Raw genomic sequence first — 21387 nt, forward strand, 5'->3', positions numbered from 1 at the left:
TTATTTTGTATTAAAAGTAAATTCACAGACAAATCGAGTAAATACTGTTTGTTTTAAGCCTTGTTCAAGAGTAAATAGCGCTTATGATATATGTATTAAATTAAAGGGTTAAATTAATCATGAATAAATTTTACTTGAAAGTAATTTCATATAGCTTAAGTTAGAATCTATTATTATAATAGAAATTTCTGAGTTTATATAATTATTTAGCTAAAACTTAAATTATAATTAAATCGTTAAATTATTTAGAGACTTTTTTCGAAGAATATCACAGTAAGAAAATAAGCAAATTTTTGAAATTAATAAAAATATAGGCATAATTTTCAATAATAGAAACTTACTCCAAGTCATTTTTAAATTTTTAATGAGAGCATTTTAGCATGCATTGTTCATTATTTACCACATCCAACTTCAAACCCCTAGTTTCCCTTCCATTTCAGCAATAGTTTTAAAATGTGTCATATTTCAGCCATAGTTTAAAAATTTAAATAAAATTTACCTTTTCACTTAAGTTGAATCTTAATGTGTAAAATGTTACGTTGAATTTTAATGCTACATTAAAATTCAGTTCAGTTAAACTTAAATGTAAATTTTTCTTACAGTATTTAGACTAATCACTAAAAAATTATCAAGGACTCACGCATCAAGCGAATTGTTGTTGATTATGCTTCATTTTATGGCTTTAAAACTGAAAAAACAAAACTATTCAACTAAACTAAAAAACTATTTTTTGAACTATCAAAAAGAAGAACATTAGTTTGTTTAAATATTTATTTAATATTCTATTTGAAATCAACAAATATTCAAGCATGTGCAGCCAGAAAATTATTTTTAAGTAATATTTAAATTTGATTTGCATATATTTTCATATTTTGCTTTAATTTGAAGAAATAAATCTAATGTGCAACATGTTTTTTAATATTTATCGAAACATTTGAAAACACCATGCATACAGAAATAAAGCTACGCATTTCGGAAGGAACAAGCCTCCTTTCTTCAGGTAATTAATAATACAAGTTCCTTATTTTCTAATAAGAAGAGGCTTGGTTTAATCGAAACGTGTTGTTTTATTTTGCTGTGCGTACATTATGTTTTCAGAAGTTTTAATAATTATTCATTCCACATTCTTTGCCTAAATTTTACAGGCGTTTCAACTTTTCTAAATAAAACAAAAAAACTATGAGGGAGTTGAAGAAAATAAATAATACGTTCTCACGGGAACTTTTTCAACAAAACAATCCAATTCGTTCTATTTTTTATAGATTTTGACATGGCTATGTATGAACATTGTCATAAAAGTATAATTTGAAACACTTATAGATGATCAAAAAGTTTGGAATTAAATAAGTTTACAGGCTGAAATATCTATTCATCTCAAAATTGAAACTACAAACTAACCACCAATATTTTATTAAAAAATAATGCTGCCACATGATTGCCTTAGCTAAAAAAAATTGATACTCAGTTTTAATTAATGATATTTAAAACCATAATTCGTTTTTCTCCTTCTTACCAAATAATAAAACCGAATAATATTTTATTGTAAAACACTTTATAAAAGTTTTTAAAGTTTAAATCCCAATAATACTCGTATTTTAGTTTAATTTTATGTTTCAGTGAACAAGCTGTGACAAAAAAAAAGTATTTCAGAACGACAAGCACGAACAAAAGCAAATATTTCATTAAGGCTTCTTAAATTCCCTCGTCGTTTAGATGAAGTAGTCGAGGGAAGGATTCAGTTTGAGTTTTTAAATTAAGTTTCATTTCAAACTTTAAAATCTCCTTGATACCACTTACTGTTAAAAAAAAGTTCTTTTCTATTCCATTATCGGTTAATCAGTTAAAGTTATTATATAACTTCGTACGCAGCAAACATGAGCAGGATTAAAGGGAGAGAGTTTTCCAAAAAGGTGCATAAGTGATCTTCTTACTGCCTATCTTTAAAATATTATAAAACCTATTTATTGAAAACAATGTTTTATATTAATATTTTCACAAATAACCTGATATTAAAATTTTAGAGTTGCAGTCGGAAGCTGATTTAATGAACGGTTTTTTACCAGATTTCACGTTTATAATTTTTTTTCTCCGATTTAACCAAGGGCAATTTTATTCAACAAATTATAAAGCCCGAAATAACAAATTATTTGAGCAACCAAATAAAGAAGGTAAAATTTTTTTATATGTTTTTAACAATTTTTTTCCATACATTATGGCGTCTTTAGTTGTTGTTGTTGACGTATGCCTGTTTAGGCAGAGGGGGTGCGATTGTTCTTGTTTTCCAGTGGAGCCATCTATGGCCAAGAATTCGACTTCTGCTACACCATACGTCGCACCCGTTTATAGGGAAGACCCATTCATACATCCATTCATCCACAGATCGTAATTTTGACCTGAATTAGTGAAAGAACGATCTCCAATCCAGTACCCCCAGAGATATTGATTTGTTATAGGAACATGGAGGACTTTTGCGATTTGACAGATTTAACATGGGCCCAGCGCCCTACCGACCAGGCTATCCTTTAGTTAAGTTTATAGGAAGTTAAGTCTTTAGTTAAGTTTATGAAGATGCAAAAGAGATTTCACTCACATATTTTAATCACTAACTTCAATGCGATTACTTACAACAGTTAATTTTAAGGAGACTTAACATTTTTTTCTTCTTTTCCGACTACAATAAAGGCTAAACATCCTGTTTAACAAATTATAAATCCAAAATTTATAATTGATAATTTTTAACAGAAAGTTTTTTTCGACATTTTGACATCTTTCGTTAATTTTATAAAGATAGAAGCAGAAAATATCAATTTTCATTTATAACTGTCCCTCTCATTCTCCAATTTGCAATTTAAATAAAAAAACACATCTCGTTTTCCTCTGAAAACTGCACGTGTTTGTTTCTGTAACTAGGCTTTGGGACCTAGTCTTTCAAAAGAATAACAGAAAGTTCTTAATGAGGAAAATTATAAGATCGTTTGACAAAAAAGTACATTTTCCTCGTTTTGGATGCTCCTTATTCTTTGAGACAATCTTAGAATAAAATAATTATTTAAAATTCGATGTATTTTTAAAAGCTGAATAAAAAATTCGTAGTTTCTATGTATAAATATTTTTGTGTGGGTGTATGTTATAACTGTTCCATAAGGTCACCATAGAATTATTTCTTATGTTTTTTCTTTCTGACCTGGATAGTGCTAATATTTTATTTCAATTTTAGAAACAATATTTTCGGCCTCGATAAATGCATTAAATGAAAGTTCACCTGCAGATAGAAATAGAAAAATCATTGTCCATGAATTAAGATACATAGATATTCAGTATGCTAAATAATTAATAATTGTAACGAGTGTTCAACTGAAAGTTCCAGGTAAAAAGGAGGTTTATAACTAATATAATCTGACGCGAACATCTGAGCTTAATTCTTAATGAATATTTGCTGTAAATTAATATTTGAATAAATACATAAAATTGTTTTGAACAATTCACGACTGCGCGTGCTCATTGCAAATTTTGAACTATACCAGATCTTGAAACGCATTGGGGTAGGTTTTTTATTATTATAGAACTCAAGGCGCGTAGAAAACTCCGTCTGTAAACGAGTCTCTAGCCTCATAAGTTCGGACGGAGAGAAGAATTCTACTTTAAGAGAAGGATTCTACTTTATCTGTAGCTGCATTACTGGTCATTTTCATGCAAGTAAAGTTGTATAAAAAATATATCCCACTCTAATTTTTTTTTAAATACAAACTTTGGATTTTTAACCCCTGTGCGTGTGTTAAATGTTAGAATTAATACTTTAGGTAGATAACAAAAAAAATGCTGAAAGTGTACATTGAAAATGTATTACTATGGAATAAAATATTAAGCTTTCGTAGTACAATGAAAGAATTAGAGAGTAGAGACCCTATTATTAGCAATCTCCACTGACTGATGACACGCAATTTATTGATTATCAGTTATTTGCGTCAGAACATGAAGAATTTCTTTCCAAAAAAAGTTGGCAGAAATATATCCAGTTTAGCACTTAGTTGATTCCTTCCAGTCTAGCTCTTGCATATTTGACAATATTTTTTGAAGACAAATTGAAACTCTAACGAATTTATGCATTTAAAATTTTTGTTTAAATTCACTAAAATTAAATTTGCTTTAAATTAAGATGCAATAATGAATTAACGTTATCAGTTCACGTAATAATATTTGTACATGCATTATTTTCAAAAAAATAATATTTTTGTCGAACTATATTTGATTCACATATAGCTGCAATGACAATATTAATTTTAAGTTCATCAATTTTCCTTACGGTTTTCAATTTTTGTAGTTATAGTTTCAAAATCGAGGTGAGCAAATTTGTTTCATGAAGTTTCAATTTTCGTTTTATAAGGAATTGAAATTTTTTCACTGCATTTGAATAGTAGTAACGGTATTTTCGAACAGATAAATCTGAAACAATAAGTCAAACTTGATTTGGTAAAAATATATTTGAGAGTGCCCCCTTGGCGAAATTGTCGATTTTTGTTTGGTGCCATTCCTGTTCACGTGGAACACCGTGCAAAATAGAATGGCGGCAAAAACATAATGAAATGTCTATAAAACATGAGCCAAAACTTAATAAAATTGCAATGAACACAATATAAGCAAAATTAATAAATCCAATAAAATACATTTTGAATCGAAACAAATATTAAAGGGGTAAGCACAGAAAAAAAATAAAAAGTAGCCTCTGAAATTACATATACCGTTGAACATTCAAAAATAACGCTAAAATCTAAACCAATCAGAATCACGATTGGGTTTCCAGAAGAAAAAAAATTATAGACGTTCCCATAAATAAAACTATATTACCCAGCTTTGCGATCAACCGCGATCACAACTTGGCGAGAATCAAGGGGCACCCTCAAATATAGTCTAATCCCCTTGATTTATTAAAAAATTTATGATTTACTTGTAAAATTGTTTGTAACTCTTTTTGAGATATATTGCTGAAGATGTATTTCATCGACGAAATATTCGGTTAAAGACAAATGCATTTAACCTGCTATTTCAGCGATAAAATAAAAACAAAATATTATTATTGGTGAATTTTGGAAAAAATACCAACCACTAAATCAACGACTGGAGGCGAAAAGAAACAGCATCTGTTATCCGTGGGTTTACCTTAACAATTTACATATTTAGTAAAATTTCATTCTTTCCGATTTACAGACAATTCCTCAAACTCATGCAAATATGAAAAAATTTGAAGATGCAAATTTATCGTGTCTCAGAATTCGAATGTTTATTGGGGATCCTTCTTGTTTCTTGACCGCAGAATTAGCATATTAACCGTGTTATGGTGGAATGCATTCCGCAACAAGTCAGAATATTTGAAAAACTTTCGTCGTGGATGTTCCTTATCATTTCACATCAAGGTAGAAGAACACAGATTTTGAATTATTCCATAAAGTTGAGCTTCTTATTTTTTTTTATACAGGAGTTTAATAAAATACTAGGTGGGAAAACATTTTTTTCTTCTTAAATCTAAGAATAACTTATTCAAGCCTAGTGTTGAAATTCAAGTTGTTCTAAAGAAAAGGTTTTTTTATTTTATTTTTTATTTAGACTTTTATAAAAATATACTTTTTTTGGAAAAATATTTAAAACAAAAGTGTGATGGAAAAATTAAAACTCAAATATTTGCAAAACAGCATTCATTTTTATGAATTCAGCAATATTTAAATATAAAAAACATGTCAGGAAAAAAAGCTTATGCACTTTATTTGAAAGAAATTAGAATGGTGTCATATTATTAATATAATTTGAGAAACTAATTACAATTTTAACGTTTTAACGGTGTATCATTTTACACACCTTATGCTCGTAATTTTAAAATACGTAATTGTTACGGCCCGAATAAATATTGTTAAACAAATAACAAGCTGTTGAATTTTCAAACAATAATATGTGAACATTTGTTACCGAGAATATAAAGTGTTGGCCCGAATAAATATTGTTAAATAAATAAAAAGTTGTGGAATTTTCAAACAACAATATGAGAGCAGTTAGTAAAGCATTTTTTTTAAATTAAAAACAAATAAAAACAAACTTTTTCTCCTTTAAATTAAGGTTTACAAACATTTTAAATATTATCAGGTTGTATTTATATATTTAGTTCCAGCTTATTATCCAACACTCATTAAAAGATTCATGCGTAAAATGTTGACCGTTTAACTACAGTTACTAATTTCAAAAAACTCTTGACTTCGAAAACCAATTATAATTATTAACACAAATATTTCATGCTAAAGATAGTTATTTTATAATATTTTGAAACTTGACATAAAGCATTAGATTAATATTTATTTACCTGGATACAATATAAATTTAGTTTTTACTATAATTTATCATCTAAATTTCATAGAAATCAATTTAATTTGCTTAATATATATATGAACTTTTTTCCCATAGTATTATCTATCATATAATATTATTAAAAATATTAGGCATATTTTTCACATATATATTAGTTATTAAAATTATAATTAAACTTTTAATAGGATGCAAAATATATATCTATTTTTTGTATATGATATTAATAAAAAAATATATCTAATTATAAAGATTTCTATAATTGTTATGTTAGCTTAATGACATTAGTTGTAAAGTTCGTAAATATTACTATTTCCATGCCATTTGTGTTCTCTTTAATATTTTTTCGAATCTCCAGCCTCAGAAGTGCGGANAACGTTCTTATAGTGAGCCAGAGGACAAAAGAATGGGGTCAGAATTTTTAGGTAAAAGAATGGGATCGGAATTCTTAGGCAAGAGAATGGGATCCGAATTTCTGGGGAAACGAATGGGATCTGAGTTTTTAGGAAAGAGAATGGGATCAGAGTTTTTAGGCAAAAGAATGGGTTCAGAATTTTTAGGAAAAAGAATGGGCTCGGAATTTTTGGGCAAGAGATCGTATGAAGATGATGACACAATGGATGATTTACCTTACAAAAGAATGGGCTCAGAATTTTTGGGTAAACGATTAGATGATATCAGTGACGAAGAGCAAAGCCAGGAAGACTCTATCTTCCATTCCAATCGTTCTCAATCATCTGAACATCAGAAAAGAATGGGGTCAGAATTTCTTGGCAGAAAAAGGAGAGATGTCGAATTTGAACGGAAGTGGAATTCTGGAGCGTAGGGTGAGAGGGAGATGCAATACGTGTTTATTTTGTGTGTCTGTCTTCTTGTCGAATGTGTGTTTTGGAATGATCAAACGTGTTTGGACAACGCTCTAATATGGCACAAATACGTAACTGTATGTATTAGTACTAGTCCACGAATGAAATTAATATCTTTTTTTTTAAATTTCTGAATTTTAAATTTTATTTATTTTTGGATGACATACACAAATTTCGTGCTCCAATTATACTCTTGTAACCAATTTTTTTATTATTTTTCTTTCTTTGTTGTTAAGCTGCCGTCAAATAACATTGCTTATGGAAAAAAATCTAATGACTCATTGATTTCAATGACTAAAATAAATCAATGATTAAAATAATCAATAAGAATGAAAAATATCAATGACTAGTATTAATACATCCCTTTTTGACAGAAGTACGGGACATTATTTAGTGTGTTTTTGTGTTTATAAGCATGGTTTAGTTTTTTTTTAAATATTAAGTTTCAAATGTCAAGTTAATGTCTTGCATTCTTATATTGAATGATGAAAACATTATTTCATTTTTAATTCTTGATTTCTATTTTACAGTTTTTATTGCATGAAAAAACAGATGCTAGTTTAAAAGCATTCTCTGCATGTGAACATTCACTGCAAGCTTTTACTGCATGTAAATATTAAAAATTTATTAACTCTCCAAATTTTGAGCTGCATGTAAGTTTTATGTTTATATCATCACTGTATTTATTAGCTTTTATTCCTAAAACTTCCTTATCTCAGAAAAATTGAGAAAAAAGAAACTGAAAATAAAATAAGGCAAATTAGAAGACTTGAACTTTAAAAGGATCTAAGTGAAAAACATTTAATTTATAGAAAATATATGAAGTTGACACAAAAATACTAACAATTACATTTAGAGATTATAAAACTCTCTAGTATGTGAATCCTTTAAATTCTTGTCAAACTTGAATTAGCTCTAAAATTATTTTGAGCTCATACATTATTCATATGCCCTGACATACATGTGCTTTAAACAATTTGAATTAGAAAACTTTTAATGTTTTGAGTTTTACTTGGAAAATTTTACATTACAAGTCTTCAGTTTTAAAATGTGTTTGGAGAGTTTAAGCATGTTATGTTTGTATGAATAATTCTTCTTTGTTTTTTAGTTTAATTCATTTTTACAATACTTTAGATTCTCCCTTAAAAACTGATCATTACTTAGTAAAATTTAGATTTTTTTAGTGCAACTTAAATTAGAAAATCACAAACTCCAAATATGTATCACTGAAACATGAAATGATTTTTCATACTTTTTTTTTTAAAAAAATGCGTAAGTTACAAAAGGAAAAATGAGATTAAGTTTAACTTTCATTCGTAAATATCCGTCATATCTATATGTAAGTAATTTGCGTAATCACATATGATGAAAGTATAATCAGTTTTTGTCATTTTAGCTCGCATTGTTAGCAATAAACTTTTAATTTTTAATTTTTCTGTACAAGAAATAATTGTTTTATTGTATAGTTAATTCAATATCCAGTTAAGATTTATCTCCTACATTGTAATACTACTTAATGAAGAAGATAAAATTAACGTTAAATTATAACATAAGAAGTATTTATATAAAATGTCTTATAAGAAAAAAATGAATTTAATGTTAGTAAATATTTAGAAAATTAAATTTCCAAGTTAACGCTATGTAGTCTAAAGAATATTGTCTCCTAAGTTTAAAAAATGTTCAAAATCTATTAACATATTTTCGGCAAAAGAATATCTTAAAACAAGCTTTTACAGGCTTCTTAGTTTTTTTAATAAAGGAACAAAATAATTTATGCAGTTTAGTAATACAGTTTATTTCATATTTTTGACAGTAAAAAAATTTGGAAAGCAAAATTTTAGTTATTTTTCAGGAAAATTCAATACAAAATGAAAGAAATCATAATCGAAAGTCATTTATATTTTACAAATTTTGACTTAAAGCAATTTAAATGTCTTATATGTTTTGAAAAATTCATCTGTAGGTTTTAGAAACATTTAGAATTAAATAATAGAATAGCAAATTAAGTCATTTGACTCTTTTTGTTTACTTATTGTTATGCATTTATACCTCTATTATGAAACCCTTTGCATGTTAAGTTGATTGCAATAATTCGTTTTGTAAAAATGTTTATGCATTAGGTTAAAATGTTAACAAACTTGATTAAAATGTTAATGTTATTAAGTTGTCTCTAAGTTTTATTCGTATTTGTGCCATGGAATCTTTGAGCATATTCTCTGCCCTCTTTGTGTAAATTCTGATGACGTTTTCGTGGAATTCTTGAAATGAATCTTGGTTTGAAACTTGCATAAATATCTGCATGATATTCTACTGGGAGTGTACGATGCTGTGTCGACTGCATAATGCATTTCATATACTCGATAAAAATGTTTCTGCAAAAATTTGCAATTTAACTTTATTTTGCATGAGAACATGAGGTAAAGAAATTAACATCGCGTTAGAGAAACTGAATAAATATAAAATAGAACATGCATACATTCTCTAAAATAACTATAACTTAAAATTAATAATATTTTTCAGTATTACAAGGAATAAAGACAGTTTACACCAATATGTAACGCAGGACTATTAATGCATGTTAAGCATGTAACTCAGTGTGGGTACTTGACGATAAAAAAAAATGCATGGAGATAACAGTGTAAGCATGATCGAAACTTCCAAAGCATCTTGGCTTTATTTGTAACATTGTTTTAATTATTTAAATAAATTTTTAAGTGAGTTACAAAGGCGATATTTTTAGAATTGAAAGGTTGGAATAACCCATCTATTTTATCATAAGAGAAATTAAAAAATTCACTGAGAAAAAAAAATCTGGTTAAATTACCGTACTGTATGGTAAGGGCATTTCTTGTAAAAATTACCATACTTATGGTTAACCATTCATTTGGTAATTTTTCCGTTTATGTGGTAACGCTTTGCCAGAAATTCTGGTTTTGAAAATTATAATTTTGATTAACACATATTAAGAACAAAACAAAATTAAACAATCAAATAAATGCTTTTTTTATTCCATGCCTTAAGGAATCGTTATAAAATTTACCAAATCTTACCACATTTAGAAAGTTTTATCCTGCATTATGAAACCATATTTTACTGTTAATTTTACCAAAATCCTTAACAAAGTTCTTCGATAAAAAATGTTGCATTTTTGATATTTCCATAAAGTCAGAAACACGCTAAATTTTACTATTTTCTGGTATTTCTAAAATTAATTTTTTTTCTCCAGTGTAAAACGTGTTATGAATTTGGCTAAAAATAAATATTTCAGTGAATTTTTTAATTATTACTTATTTATTACTTTTATAACTCATTTGTACAATAAAGAAGGATGCTTAAATACTGTTAAGAACAATGTATTAATGTAAATAAAGTACGGTAAAACAAAAAAGAAAGAATTCTAACCTCCAAACAATTTACAATTAAAGTTTTTCCGCGTTTTAAAAATATTGTGGTCCAAAGCATTTGAATTTTAACTCATTTTTCTTTGAGCAAAACAATGTCACATTTATTTTTAACAGTTTTTGAATTATTAAATACAATTTTGGAAGTTGTTTTGTTCTTTGTATTTTCTGTTTTTTTTAATTAAAAAAATTAAGAAAAAAATCAGATAGAAATCAGGGTGCTCGAGTACAAAACAGCGCAAAATTACTGTTACATCCATATTAAATTTTAAAAATTTGAGACGTTTTGAGGCATGAAAGTGATAATTTTTTAATACTTCTTTCTTTAAGACTAATATAAGCCTCGAAAAAGTACAAATTTAAAATAAAAAGCATCGATAAAACTATTATAAAATAAGGAATAAAAAAATGAAAAATTCATTAATTGATCTATTTAAATAGCAGTTAGAGTTTTACAAGACATTTAAAACATAATTTAATGAAAACAAAAAAAAATTATTATTCGATGTTATAATTTCTTATCAATTTTAAAATTTTCTTTTCTGTAAAAAATAATTTGGAAGAGAAGGTTTTTTAAAAATATTTTTTAAAGTTTCAGAATATATTGACAAATAGATAATTGACTATTATTTGCTGATAATATTTTGATTGCTATTCTTATTGCAAATTTAATGCTATTAATGCAAATAAACAATAAATAATTTGCATTGAAAAAGTGAAAAAATTTGTAAAAAAAAATTTATAGCTTAAGGGAAAATTTGATTAAAAAATATTTTCTAGCTTAAAAATTATCTTCATGGGATTACCTTTTAGATAAACGGCTATTTTTTAATAAATCAATTTTTAATTTCATTTCAATGAATCAATAAAATATAAATTTTTCGAAGGACTTAAAAAAATAAGATACAAAAAATTCAATGTTTGAACTTGTGTTTTCTTTTACTTTAGAAAACAAAAGTAAATTCTAAATAACATCTTAAAAACTGTAGTTATACTGCTTTTAATACTTGAAATTAAGTTTATAGCTAGTTTTTCTTAATTAATCTTTTATCATTAAGCCTATATCTCTGAAGCATTTTGTTTTCTTACATGCAAAACTCAACGTAACATTCCAACTGTATCATCAAATGATTTAAAAGATTTCAATAACTCGAAACCTTTTAAATTTCTAATTTGCATCTTTAGAACGATTTATGCGTAGCAGCACGTAAAGTATTTCATCTTCCCAAAACCCTGACAAATAGGTGAATCTTCAAATGCAATTCACGATTATTCTTTTTTTTATAGGACCTCAGAGAACGTTTACGAATATTTGAATGAAAGAGAGAGAAAAAAAGAACCTTTTTGAGTTTCATCAGTTAACAATGAGATTTGTATTCTCAAAAAATCATTACTAAAATGCATTTATTTGATCAAACGCTAGTGGTGTCGGGATATTCAGAAAGAATCTATTCTTATCTTTTTATTAGCTAACTATAACAATGTATTCAAATGTTTTATTCTGATCATCCTTTAGATATGTAAATATGAGAATATATTTAAATTTAAGTTTTTCTGGATTACTTTAAGAGCGGTTTCATTCAAATGTAAAGATTGAATTCTTTATTCGTTTAAATCTTTCATTGTAAAATGATATATTTATGTTTAACGTAAAACGAAACGTTAGATATTTTTTTGTAATACGTTCATCAAGAAGGAATTTAGATGAAAACACGAGAAATATTAAAGAAACGTTTAAAAGGAAAGTGTTTTAAATGAACTTTAATGCAAAAATTATGCAATACCAAACATATTGAAAAATAAGTATAATGCATATTTATAATTATTTTTTAAAAGCCTAAGAATACCAAACGGTAATTTTGGTATCGGTAATAATCTAAAACAAAAATTAAAAATAAAACATGCATTGTTAAAAATACTCTTCTAGAAGAAATATTAACGTAATTTTTCCTTGGAAAAAACTGTTATTTTAATACTCAATATTAAAAAGTTTGAAATTTTGACATAAATTCTTTAAAAAAAAATTTTAAGAAAAAAATAGATCGATTTTTGAGTTTGCTAATTATTCCTAAAAACATCTTTACTTTTACAATTTGTACAATGTTTATAGTATATTTATTAAAAAATATTGCTTGGTAAAAGATACGGAATACTTAAAATTAATTCTGTATTTTTAGATCAATTTTTGATTTTTCGATATGCGATGCGCGTTAATTAAGTAACGAGACCTTTTTTTTAAATATTTTTTTTATCCGAATAGAATTGCAAATTCAATAATGTCTCCCTCGACGGTGATGGTTTTTCACTTTTAATAACAGTACTGAAACTCGTGAACTGTAAAAGCCTTTATCTGGTTGGTGAAACCTTTTTCAATGTTTTCCTGTTTCCGAAAATATCATTTCTTGAGATTAATTTTCAACTTTGAATCATAAGAACTCTAGTCGGGTGAGTCAGGTTGAGAAACCTCAGAAATGTGTTAATTGTTGCCTGAAACACGTTTAAAGACATTGCTGTGTAACAATAAGTTTTCCGTTCTCGATGTTTGGTCTCACAGCCGTGATCCCTTCTGTAATTCAAATTTATTGAATTATTCAAAATATGATGCATGATGGTATGATACAAATTCATCTGGCTTAAGCTCATAATGACCATCACTCAATGATAAAAAAAAATCGACATTCCGGATTCTATCAGCATTTCCATCGGTTCTTGCCGTTGAAGAACTTTCATTGTTTGATTTCTCTTCGACTCTCTTCCTTCTGAAATGTCTTAAGCCATTGAAAAACTTAGGCTGTTCTCAAAATACTGTCTCCACAGACTCACTGGAGTTTTGCAAATGTTTCCATTGCACTGTGTCTAAATAGTAAGCAAACTCTGATTGCATGCTGTTGCTCCATAATAATGTAATTTTTTTAAAAACACTACAAAGACAGATTTTAATAAGAATATGACTTTGGACAACCACATTAATCTGCTGAGTTCCCAGTAAATCTGAGTCTGAAAGAGTAAGAGATGTTTACCTACTGCTCCTCGAAGTTTGGTAGGTCCATCACTGCCGCTTTTTTACATCAGCATTTTATTAACTGTTTTAAAGTTCTTCTCTCAGTTTTTTACTTTCTCATTACCTGATACACATTTAAACGTTTACTTGAAATTTGGGTTGGGCGTAACTTAATCAGGTTCTTAACTAATGTATTAGAAGGAATTACTCATACTTTCTAAACTCTAATTTTCTAACTAATTTTTCTTAATAAAACGACTGATTTTTGTTTTCATGAATACTTAAAATTTGCTTTGAGCATATATTACTCTGTTTTCCCCCTGAGATCTCTGTTATTAATCTTGAAATCTGATAATAAAATTAAAAGGTAATTTTGCTTATTTAATGTATATAAATATCGTCTGTAACTCACTTGCATTTAAAAAAAATATTGCCAAATGTCTTTGGAATTTTATATGAAACGATCTATCAAAAACAGAAATGATATGTATGATCTATTTAATTTCCTGTAGAATGAGAAACAGCACAAGCAGCTGAAGCGATGTGTATTCTTTCTCGCTGAAAAAGGTAAGAATAAGAAATGTGTGTCGGTGAGTAGAAGGGAAAATAAAATGAAGATAACTTTTTAATCATACTCCTCGGAAATTCGTTCAGTATGATTCTCAACAAATGCGCGTAAAAAAACAGCGAGTTATTAAAAAAAGAAATAAGTTCTAACTTTTTTTTAAAAACCCAATAATGAATTTTAACTTTGAATTATAATTACATAATAAGCTTTGAGTGTATAAGCAGTTATTCATGAAAGAGAGAATTAGGAACTCAGATATCGATTCGTTACTAGGCAACGAGCCTAGAGATATGAAAACTTCTATAATGAGGGATAGGGACAGAAGAATTTTAATTTTATTCAACTTGTAGCTGGCAAGCAAGAAAAAAGAAGAATTTTTATATCCCCATTTAATATAAATCCCATACAGAAAAATTTACTATTTTAATTAACATTTTCAGAGTTGGGAATTAAGCGGAATTAATTTACTATCAACTGTTATTACTATTTCAGCTTCCATATTTCGCTATTACAATTCCGAATAGCACAGTAATTCATTTATTTCGTTACTATATTTAAAAATATCAAATATTATCACTCATCTGCTCTGAAAATGTCGACTTATTAGTAAAAAGTGTGGAAAAATATGCATATATGCAATAATATTAATATTAGTCATAAAGCAATTTTGTAACATTTATAAATAGATTTAAATCCCTATTAACAAGAAATTGTATGAAATAAAATTTTAATATTTTTTCTAGTTTCCCTTTATGTATTTATACAAAAAAAAATTTTAAAAATTTCCTTTTAAAAATAAGTAAAATTTTTGTAATTAACTAAAAAAATTTAACTAAAAAATTGAAATATTAAAAATTATAACTTAGAAGAAGTTTTGTGTCTTAAAATTTAAAGATTTTTATCCCTCTGCAAAAAATCATCAAATAAAAAAAGTTAATAATAATTAGTTAAATAAAAAATATTCCTTTAGGTGCTTACATATCAGATATATCTTTTGTAAAGATGTATTTAAAAAAATTTATCTGAAAAAAGGTACAGTTTATTAAAATCCATCAAACAATAAGCAATTTTTTAGTTGCATAATTTCACTGAAAGGTATAATTAAAAATTAACATGTTCAAAAGAGTAGAAAAGCATAAAAATAAGATAATACACAAATTTTCTGAAGTGTTAAATGTTAAGCACCCTTCAAATGTGTTGGTATAATACTTCCTCCTCAAATGATAAGGTATTAAATAAGATTAGTTCTACTTTTTCTTGTGACTGCATTTTAAACAGGAATTGAAGCATAGAAGCAAAGGTGTTAAAGTTTTTTTTTAAGTAGAAATTTTTCTTTGGTATCAAGAAGGGTAAAAAAAAATATTTTAGCAAGGTAATATTTTTTGTCAATATTAGTTTTCTATCTTTCATTATTATGATCTTCCAAGCATTGTTTAAACAGTTTAACAAATATTTAGTTTAAAAAACACCTATATATTTCTTTTAATAGAGTTTAAAATATTGACAGAATTGCAGTTTTTCTAAGCTCTTTCATATGGTGAGTTATATTTACCCACCTTGTATAAGTTTGTACGAAAGAGTAACTACGACGAGATTAATAAAAGAATTTATTGACGTGCTTGTTTTTCATAGCAATTTTTACTGTCGTAAATTTTGAGACGATGTAAAACGATGTTGCGAAAGAATAGAAATTACTTATCAGCAATAGAACCTAATATAGAAAAAATTGTTTAAAAGATCGTTTACATTTATGATCGCATTTGGTTAATGTCCATATGCATACATTAATGTTACACAATACTCTCATATTTTTACGCTATAATAATTACTTTTATGCCATTCTCATTCAACATTATTGGTAACTTTGCGTGAACAATTAACAATGTAACAATTTAATCAATTTATCACAGTCATTATAATGATTGGAAAACTAAATTTAGAATTTTATTTTCATTTAAATTTAAAAAGAAAATGCTTTTAAATCGAAATAATCGTAACTTTTTTTCGATAACATAAATATATGATTTAGTTCTTAATCTTCTGTTCCAAATACAGACACTAGATTTTAAAAAAATAGTTTGGAAATACATTTCTCTTTGAAATACTTATATTTTATAGATAATAGTTTAGTTATAAATTAAATTACACTCTACAGTGATTGTAGATTTCAATAACAAGGATATTACAAATTTTTCAATTTTTTTCTTAAAATAAATTTTCTTAAATTTCTTAAAACAAGCAATCACTTTTAGAAAGTGCATTGACCTATTTGAAATGTTGCTTTTTTCACAAAATATTTACCAACTAATTTTATGATTTTTTATTATATGAATTTTTATTATTGAAATATAAATAATAAAAATTGTAAATTCAATACATCAGAGTAATAGAACTATCAATTAATATTAAATAAAGATGTCGTAGAAATATTATTTCGAATGGAAGTCTTAAAAGTAAAATAACGATTAAATATGTTATTCTACACATTGTAAAATATTCGATAAAGAAATAAAAGTATTTCACTTACAATTCTAAGGGAAAATGTCTTTTTCATCTAGCAATTTGCGAGTACAATAATAATAGTAGGCAACCGAAACTTAACATAAACTTTGCAACAGAGCTGCAGGAATTATAGTCTTTTTGTTGCAAATTATTCTGATATGAATGCAAAGGCGAAGACTTCTTTATCTCTTCAAACGTATTTTTAGGGCTCAAATAACAATCATTTTGTAAAAGAATAATATTAAAGAAACGCAATCTCATTTATTTTCAGATGTTATCTCTACAAAAAAGGCTCTGCTTTCGTCCTTGCTTGAAAAACTACAAATAGTAGAGTAAAATAATATTTATTTTTTTTAAAACAGTACCTCACAAACAATATATATTTTCCTACACAGCTTCTATACCAGCACAAAATTACAAAGAAAAGAACATTTTCATCCAACTAGCTGCAAGTAAAAATAAATAATTTCTTTTAATATCGTTTGGAGTTTTTAAAAAGATGTAGATCAGTTAATGAATTTTAACTTTCGGAAATGATTAAAAATATCGTTTGAATAAAAAAAACTGTTTGCAGCTGAATTTAAAATCAAAATAGAGTAATTTGTTAATGGGGTACCTGCAAGTGACGTATTATGGGTATCTCGATCCTGATTGATTGTTGAAACTTGGAATTTACTTATGTTAGCAACTGTTCTTTCCATTTATTTCAAGTAAGCCAAGACCGTCAAGTATCAGTTCTCTTAAGTGACAAAATCTATATTCTTACCCATAGATTCTTTAACAAAAATTATAATTCTTTCGCTATATGTTTCTTACTTTACACAAAGATAGGCACGAAACCATGTAGAACATCGGTAAACTAATTATGCATCGTCAAAAAAAAATTTAAGTTAAGCAAAAGACGTGGGATTTATTTAATTATATATATATATATATATATATACACACATATAATACATACAAACAAAAATACTTGTTTAACCTGAAAATAATTCCAAAAGAAAAATACATTGCCACAAAAAAATACAAGAACTACATATTTTATAATTTAGAGCACTTGACNTATATATATATAAAAGATTTCGCATTCCAAGACTTTAAAAAACCTCTTTTTGTAGAATAAATACTACTAACTCAAGCATTTGATCAAAATTTAAAAGCTTATTAAAGCATATTTTGCATTTCTCTACATGCTACGCAAAGACACTTAAATACTTTTCCAAAATTCCAGAAATTACGGAAATGCACTTAAAGAGTTGTTCTTTAAGTTTAAATTGCAAATTTAAAGTTAGGAATAGAATTTAGTCAAAAGAGATGACGAAGTTGGCAAAAGGACGTCTTTAGAACATTAGCATTTCAGTGTTTGATGATTGCTTGTTCTAAACATTGTTTAGATGACCTCTTTGAATTCATGGCATTATATGTCAAAAACTCTTTACTGGTTGAAGAATTAAAGAAAAGTTGAATATTTCAGGGAAAAGTCTAAATATTCCAAATTTTTTTTAAATCAAGCAGTTCATTTCGAAAAACTTATGTTTCATACTTTTTGTCATTTAAAAAAAATAGGCAATGAAATTATAAAAGAAAACTATTATTTTTCCATATTTTAAATTCACCATAATTTGATCATGTATCCCTTTGTTTTAAAATGAATTTAGATCTGCGCACTAGAAAAAAAATGTATTTAAAATGCAATGAATAAATATTTTCGGAGACAGGAAATTTAATTGTTGTACAGTAATCAAAATAAAGAAAAGGAACACCCGAATAATTTTTCATTTAGTGATGGGAACCACACGTTCTATGACTCATCCCTAATGGAAAAAAAATGTCGTATATTCAAAAACCGATTTCTCTAAATCTATTCGACTAATTTTTCTCAAAGCTTGTATAATGTTTTACAAAATTATAATCTTTAGAATGATGTAAAAACGAGTATATTTTGCAATTAAATTTTTTCGAATAATATTTAAAAAATTATAAGTACTTAATTATTATTTAGTGCATAATAAGTACTTAATAATAATTATTTATTACAAGCATGGAATTAATTACCTTTGGGTACACGAATTTTATAATTATGTGCAAAACTTCTTGGATTCTCTTAAAAACAACCCAGATTGGCATTTTTGACTAAAATTTTCAGAAATCTACTCTTTCTAATCTTTAAACTACCCAAAGAAATGTTTTAGTTTAAATGTTTCATTCATTTTTTTATATGCTGGAATACCTGAAACGAACTCCAATATCTGATAAGTTATTTCTGAATAATGACTTTGCTGTTCAAGTAAAAAGAATATCTTGTTTTCTTTTAGGGTCTTAAGTGTAAGTAAATAAATGAAACAAAACCACGTTTAATCCAAAAATCAACCGATTTATAAAAAACTATTATCAATATGTAATTTACAGTATTGAAGCTATTTAGCTACGAAATTGTTTAGTTATTACATATTTGTGTATTTTGGGATAGTTATGATGAAAAGTTTTAGAAAAGAGTGCATTTTCATTTTTTTCAAAAAAAAATGGTTCAGCATTAGCCTGTTTCAGATCCAGAAGATACCTACTCGCCAGAATGGATGTCGGAACGCAATGAAAAGCGTCTATCGGAATTTTTAGGAGGACCAGGAAAAAGAGTATCCGAATTTCTGGGTGGACCTGGAAAGCGAATGTCTGAATTCCTTGGTGGACCCGGAAAACGTGTCTCAGAATTCCTTGGAGGTCCTGGAAAGAGAGTTTCCGAATTTCTAGGAGGTCCAGGAAAAAGACATGCTGCTGGAAACGCCATGCACGACGTCCTTCAAAAAAGAGTGTCCGAGTTCCTTGGGGGACCAGGGAAAAGATCTGACTACTATGATTTTCTTGAAAACTCCGATAGAAGATAATTCATAAATTTAATGTTTTGAAAGCCTATAGAAGAGTTTCTTTTGAGGTTTGCTTAGTGGATAGCGATTGGATAACTTCTGGATTTTTTGATGCCAAGATTTATATTTGTGTTTCCTTTTTCTTTGACTTGAACTTTATCTGCCAGAAAAAATATGTTAATGAAAAAAATGTTAACAAAATATATTGTTTTCCCTAATGTTTGTAATTATAAAAATACACAATGGAATAAAAAATATGCAATGTGAATATCTGAATGTTGTATCGTGTTATGTAAGAAAATATTTTAAAATATACAAAAAAAAATCTTGTGGATATTCAACCTATAAATAAAATTTTTCTTCCCAAAATGTCTTGAATAAAATTCATACATCTATAATTACTATACTTTTTCATACATTCATCAAAAGTGGGCTTAATTCAATTTTTCATGAACGATAAAAAGAACTGAACCCTAAATTGATAACCGTGCTTTCCAATTAACACTGACTAAGTCGTAAATTGAAACAATTGGCTTCCTAGTTAGAATATCTTTCTAAATTGAGTACTGTTTTTTCTGATTAAAATTGACACTCTCCTAAACTGAAACAATCGACTGTCGAAAAAGAAGAGGAATTTTCTAAATTAGCATTATATCATTTTGCCATTTTCAAGTTAAAAACGATCTTTTCATTTCTTCGTAAATTTTATTCTCAGATTTCTGAATAGAACTATCGTTTGAAACATACTTGTAGAAGTTTAGGTAGTTGAGCATTTAGTTTCAAAATAATATTAGCTAGTCATAATAGATTGATACGACATATAAATTGATAAAGATAAAAATTTGTCACGTTATATGACTTTATTCACAAAGAAAAAAATCAATATTTTGACAAATCACATATATAAATGAATACAAGATATTACAAATTTAAATTTAATACAGATTCAATCTTCAATTGACTGTGAGAGCATAACTACTGCTTCTCACACCCAGGGTAATACTTAGTGTTATACGGTACACAGGTAATATCTGCATCATTTACTAAATTATTTTTATTTTCCAACATGAAATGTCAAACACATCAGCGGCAGCTAAACAATCTTATAGTAATAAGTGTGTGGTGAGCACATTATGAGGTCATTTACAGTTGGCTATATGTTATATCCGAGAGGGCTATTCTTTCAATCTCAGATACGACAGAACGGGGACAATATTTCACCATGGGGACATCACAATATTTTCTCCATTCCCTTCAACACAAGAAGAGTTTCCAGTGCCCTGCACTCCCCTGTTTGTGACCCTGGACTATTAGAATACAGTACTCTCATTCACGCATTGATGGTAGCACCATGCCCAGTTAAATTTCTCTTTACGACTTTGAAATAATGCTAATTGTAAATGGTTAAAAACAGTATAGTTTTGCATTCATGGTTTTGCTCACAACTTGTTGTAAACTAGTTGTAAATGGTTTCAAAACCGTAAAGGTAAAAAATATTCTTTACAGTCAATTTTACAGTTAATTGGATAGACAGACTGCTGAAGGTTATTTTACCGTAATTTTATTATGAAAATTCCAACTGTGTAATAGTTTCAGACTTATAAGAAATTTAAAGCACAATTTTACACAAAATGGATAAAAAAATATTATTCGTAATTACATCATTTATTTTCTCAATACTTGAATAAAGTTCAACAAATAAAAATTATTGAATATTAACAGGCACTAAACAATTACAGACATCGATTTCCTTAAAAAAAAGTCTAACACAAAATGTAAAAGCAAATGCAAAAAAGGAAAAATAAATATCAGTTTACAATTTCATAGGATACGTTAGTGC

At 27.0% G+C, this 21387-nt stretch overlaps 1 protein-coding gene and 1 long non-coding RNA gene across 2 annotated transcripts in view; one reads left to right on the forward strand and one right to left on the reverse strand.

The window, feature by feature from the left end:
* Positions 1 to 21387, reverse strand: part of LOC139424980 (uncharacterized) — a 197917-nt gene that overhangs the window by 139273 nt on the left and 37257 nt on the right. The gene's annotated exons all lie outside the window — the stretch shown is intronic.
* LOC107436192 (uncharacterized) lies at positions 6716 to 19916 on the forward strand. Its single transcript, XM_016047796.3, has 3 exons — positions 6716 to 7175; positions 14129 to 14183; positions 19234 to 19916. Exons 1-3 carry the CDS (start codon positions 7020 to 7022, stop codon positions 19566 to 19568), a joined length of 546 nt encoding a protein of 181 aa, XP_015903282.1. The 5' UTR covers positions 6716 to 7019; the 3' UTR covers positions 19569 to 19916.

This window comes from Parasteatoda tepidariorum, chromosome 2, assembly GCF_043381705.1.
Source record: "Parasteatoda tepidariorum isolate YZ-2023 chromosome 2, CAS_Ptep_4.0, whole genome shotgun sequence".
In the NCBI taxonomy this organism is placed as follows: Eukaryota; Metazoa; Arthropoda; class Arachnida; order Araneae; family Theridiidae; genus Parasteatoda; species Parasteatoda tepidariorum.

Coding starts and splice junctions, on each gene's coding strand:
- LOC107436192 (XM_016047796.3), top strand. CDS start 7,020: ATGATATCAGTGACGAAGAGCAAAGCCAGGAAGACTCTATCTTCCATT. Junction 7,176..14,128: donor GTGGAATTCTGGAGCGTAGG/GTGAGAGGGAGA, acceptor AATTTCCTGTAG/AATGAGAAACAGCACAAGCA. Junction 14,184..19,233: donor ATTCTTTCTCGCTGAAAAAG/GTAAGAATAAGA, acceptor AGCCTGTTTCAG/ATCCAGAAGATACCTACTCG.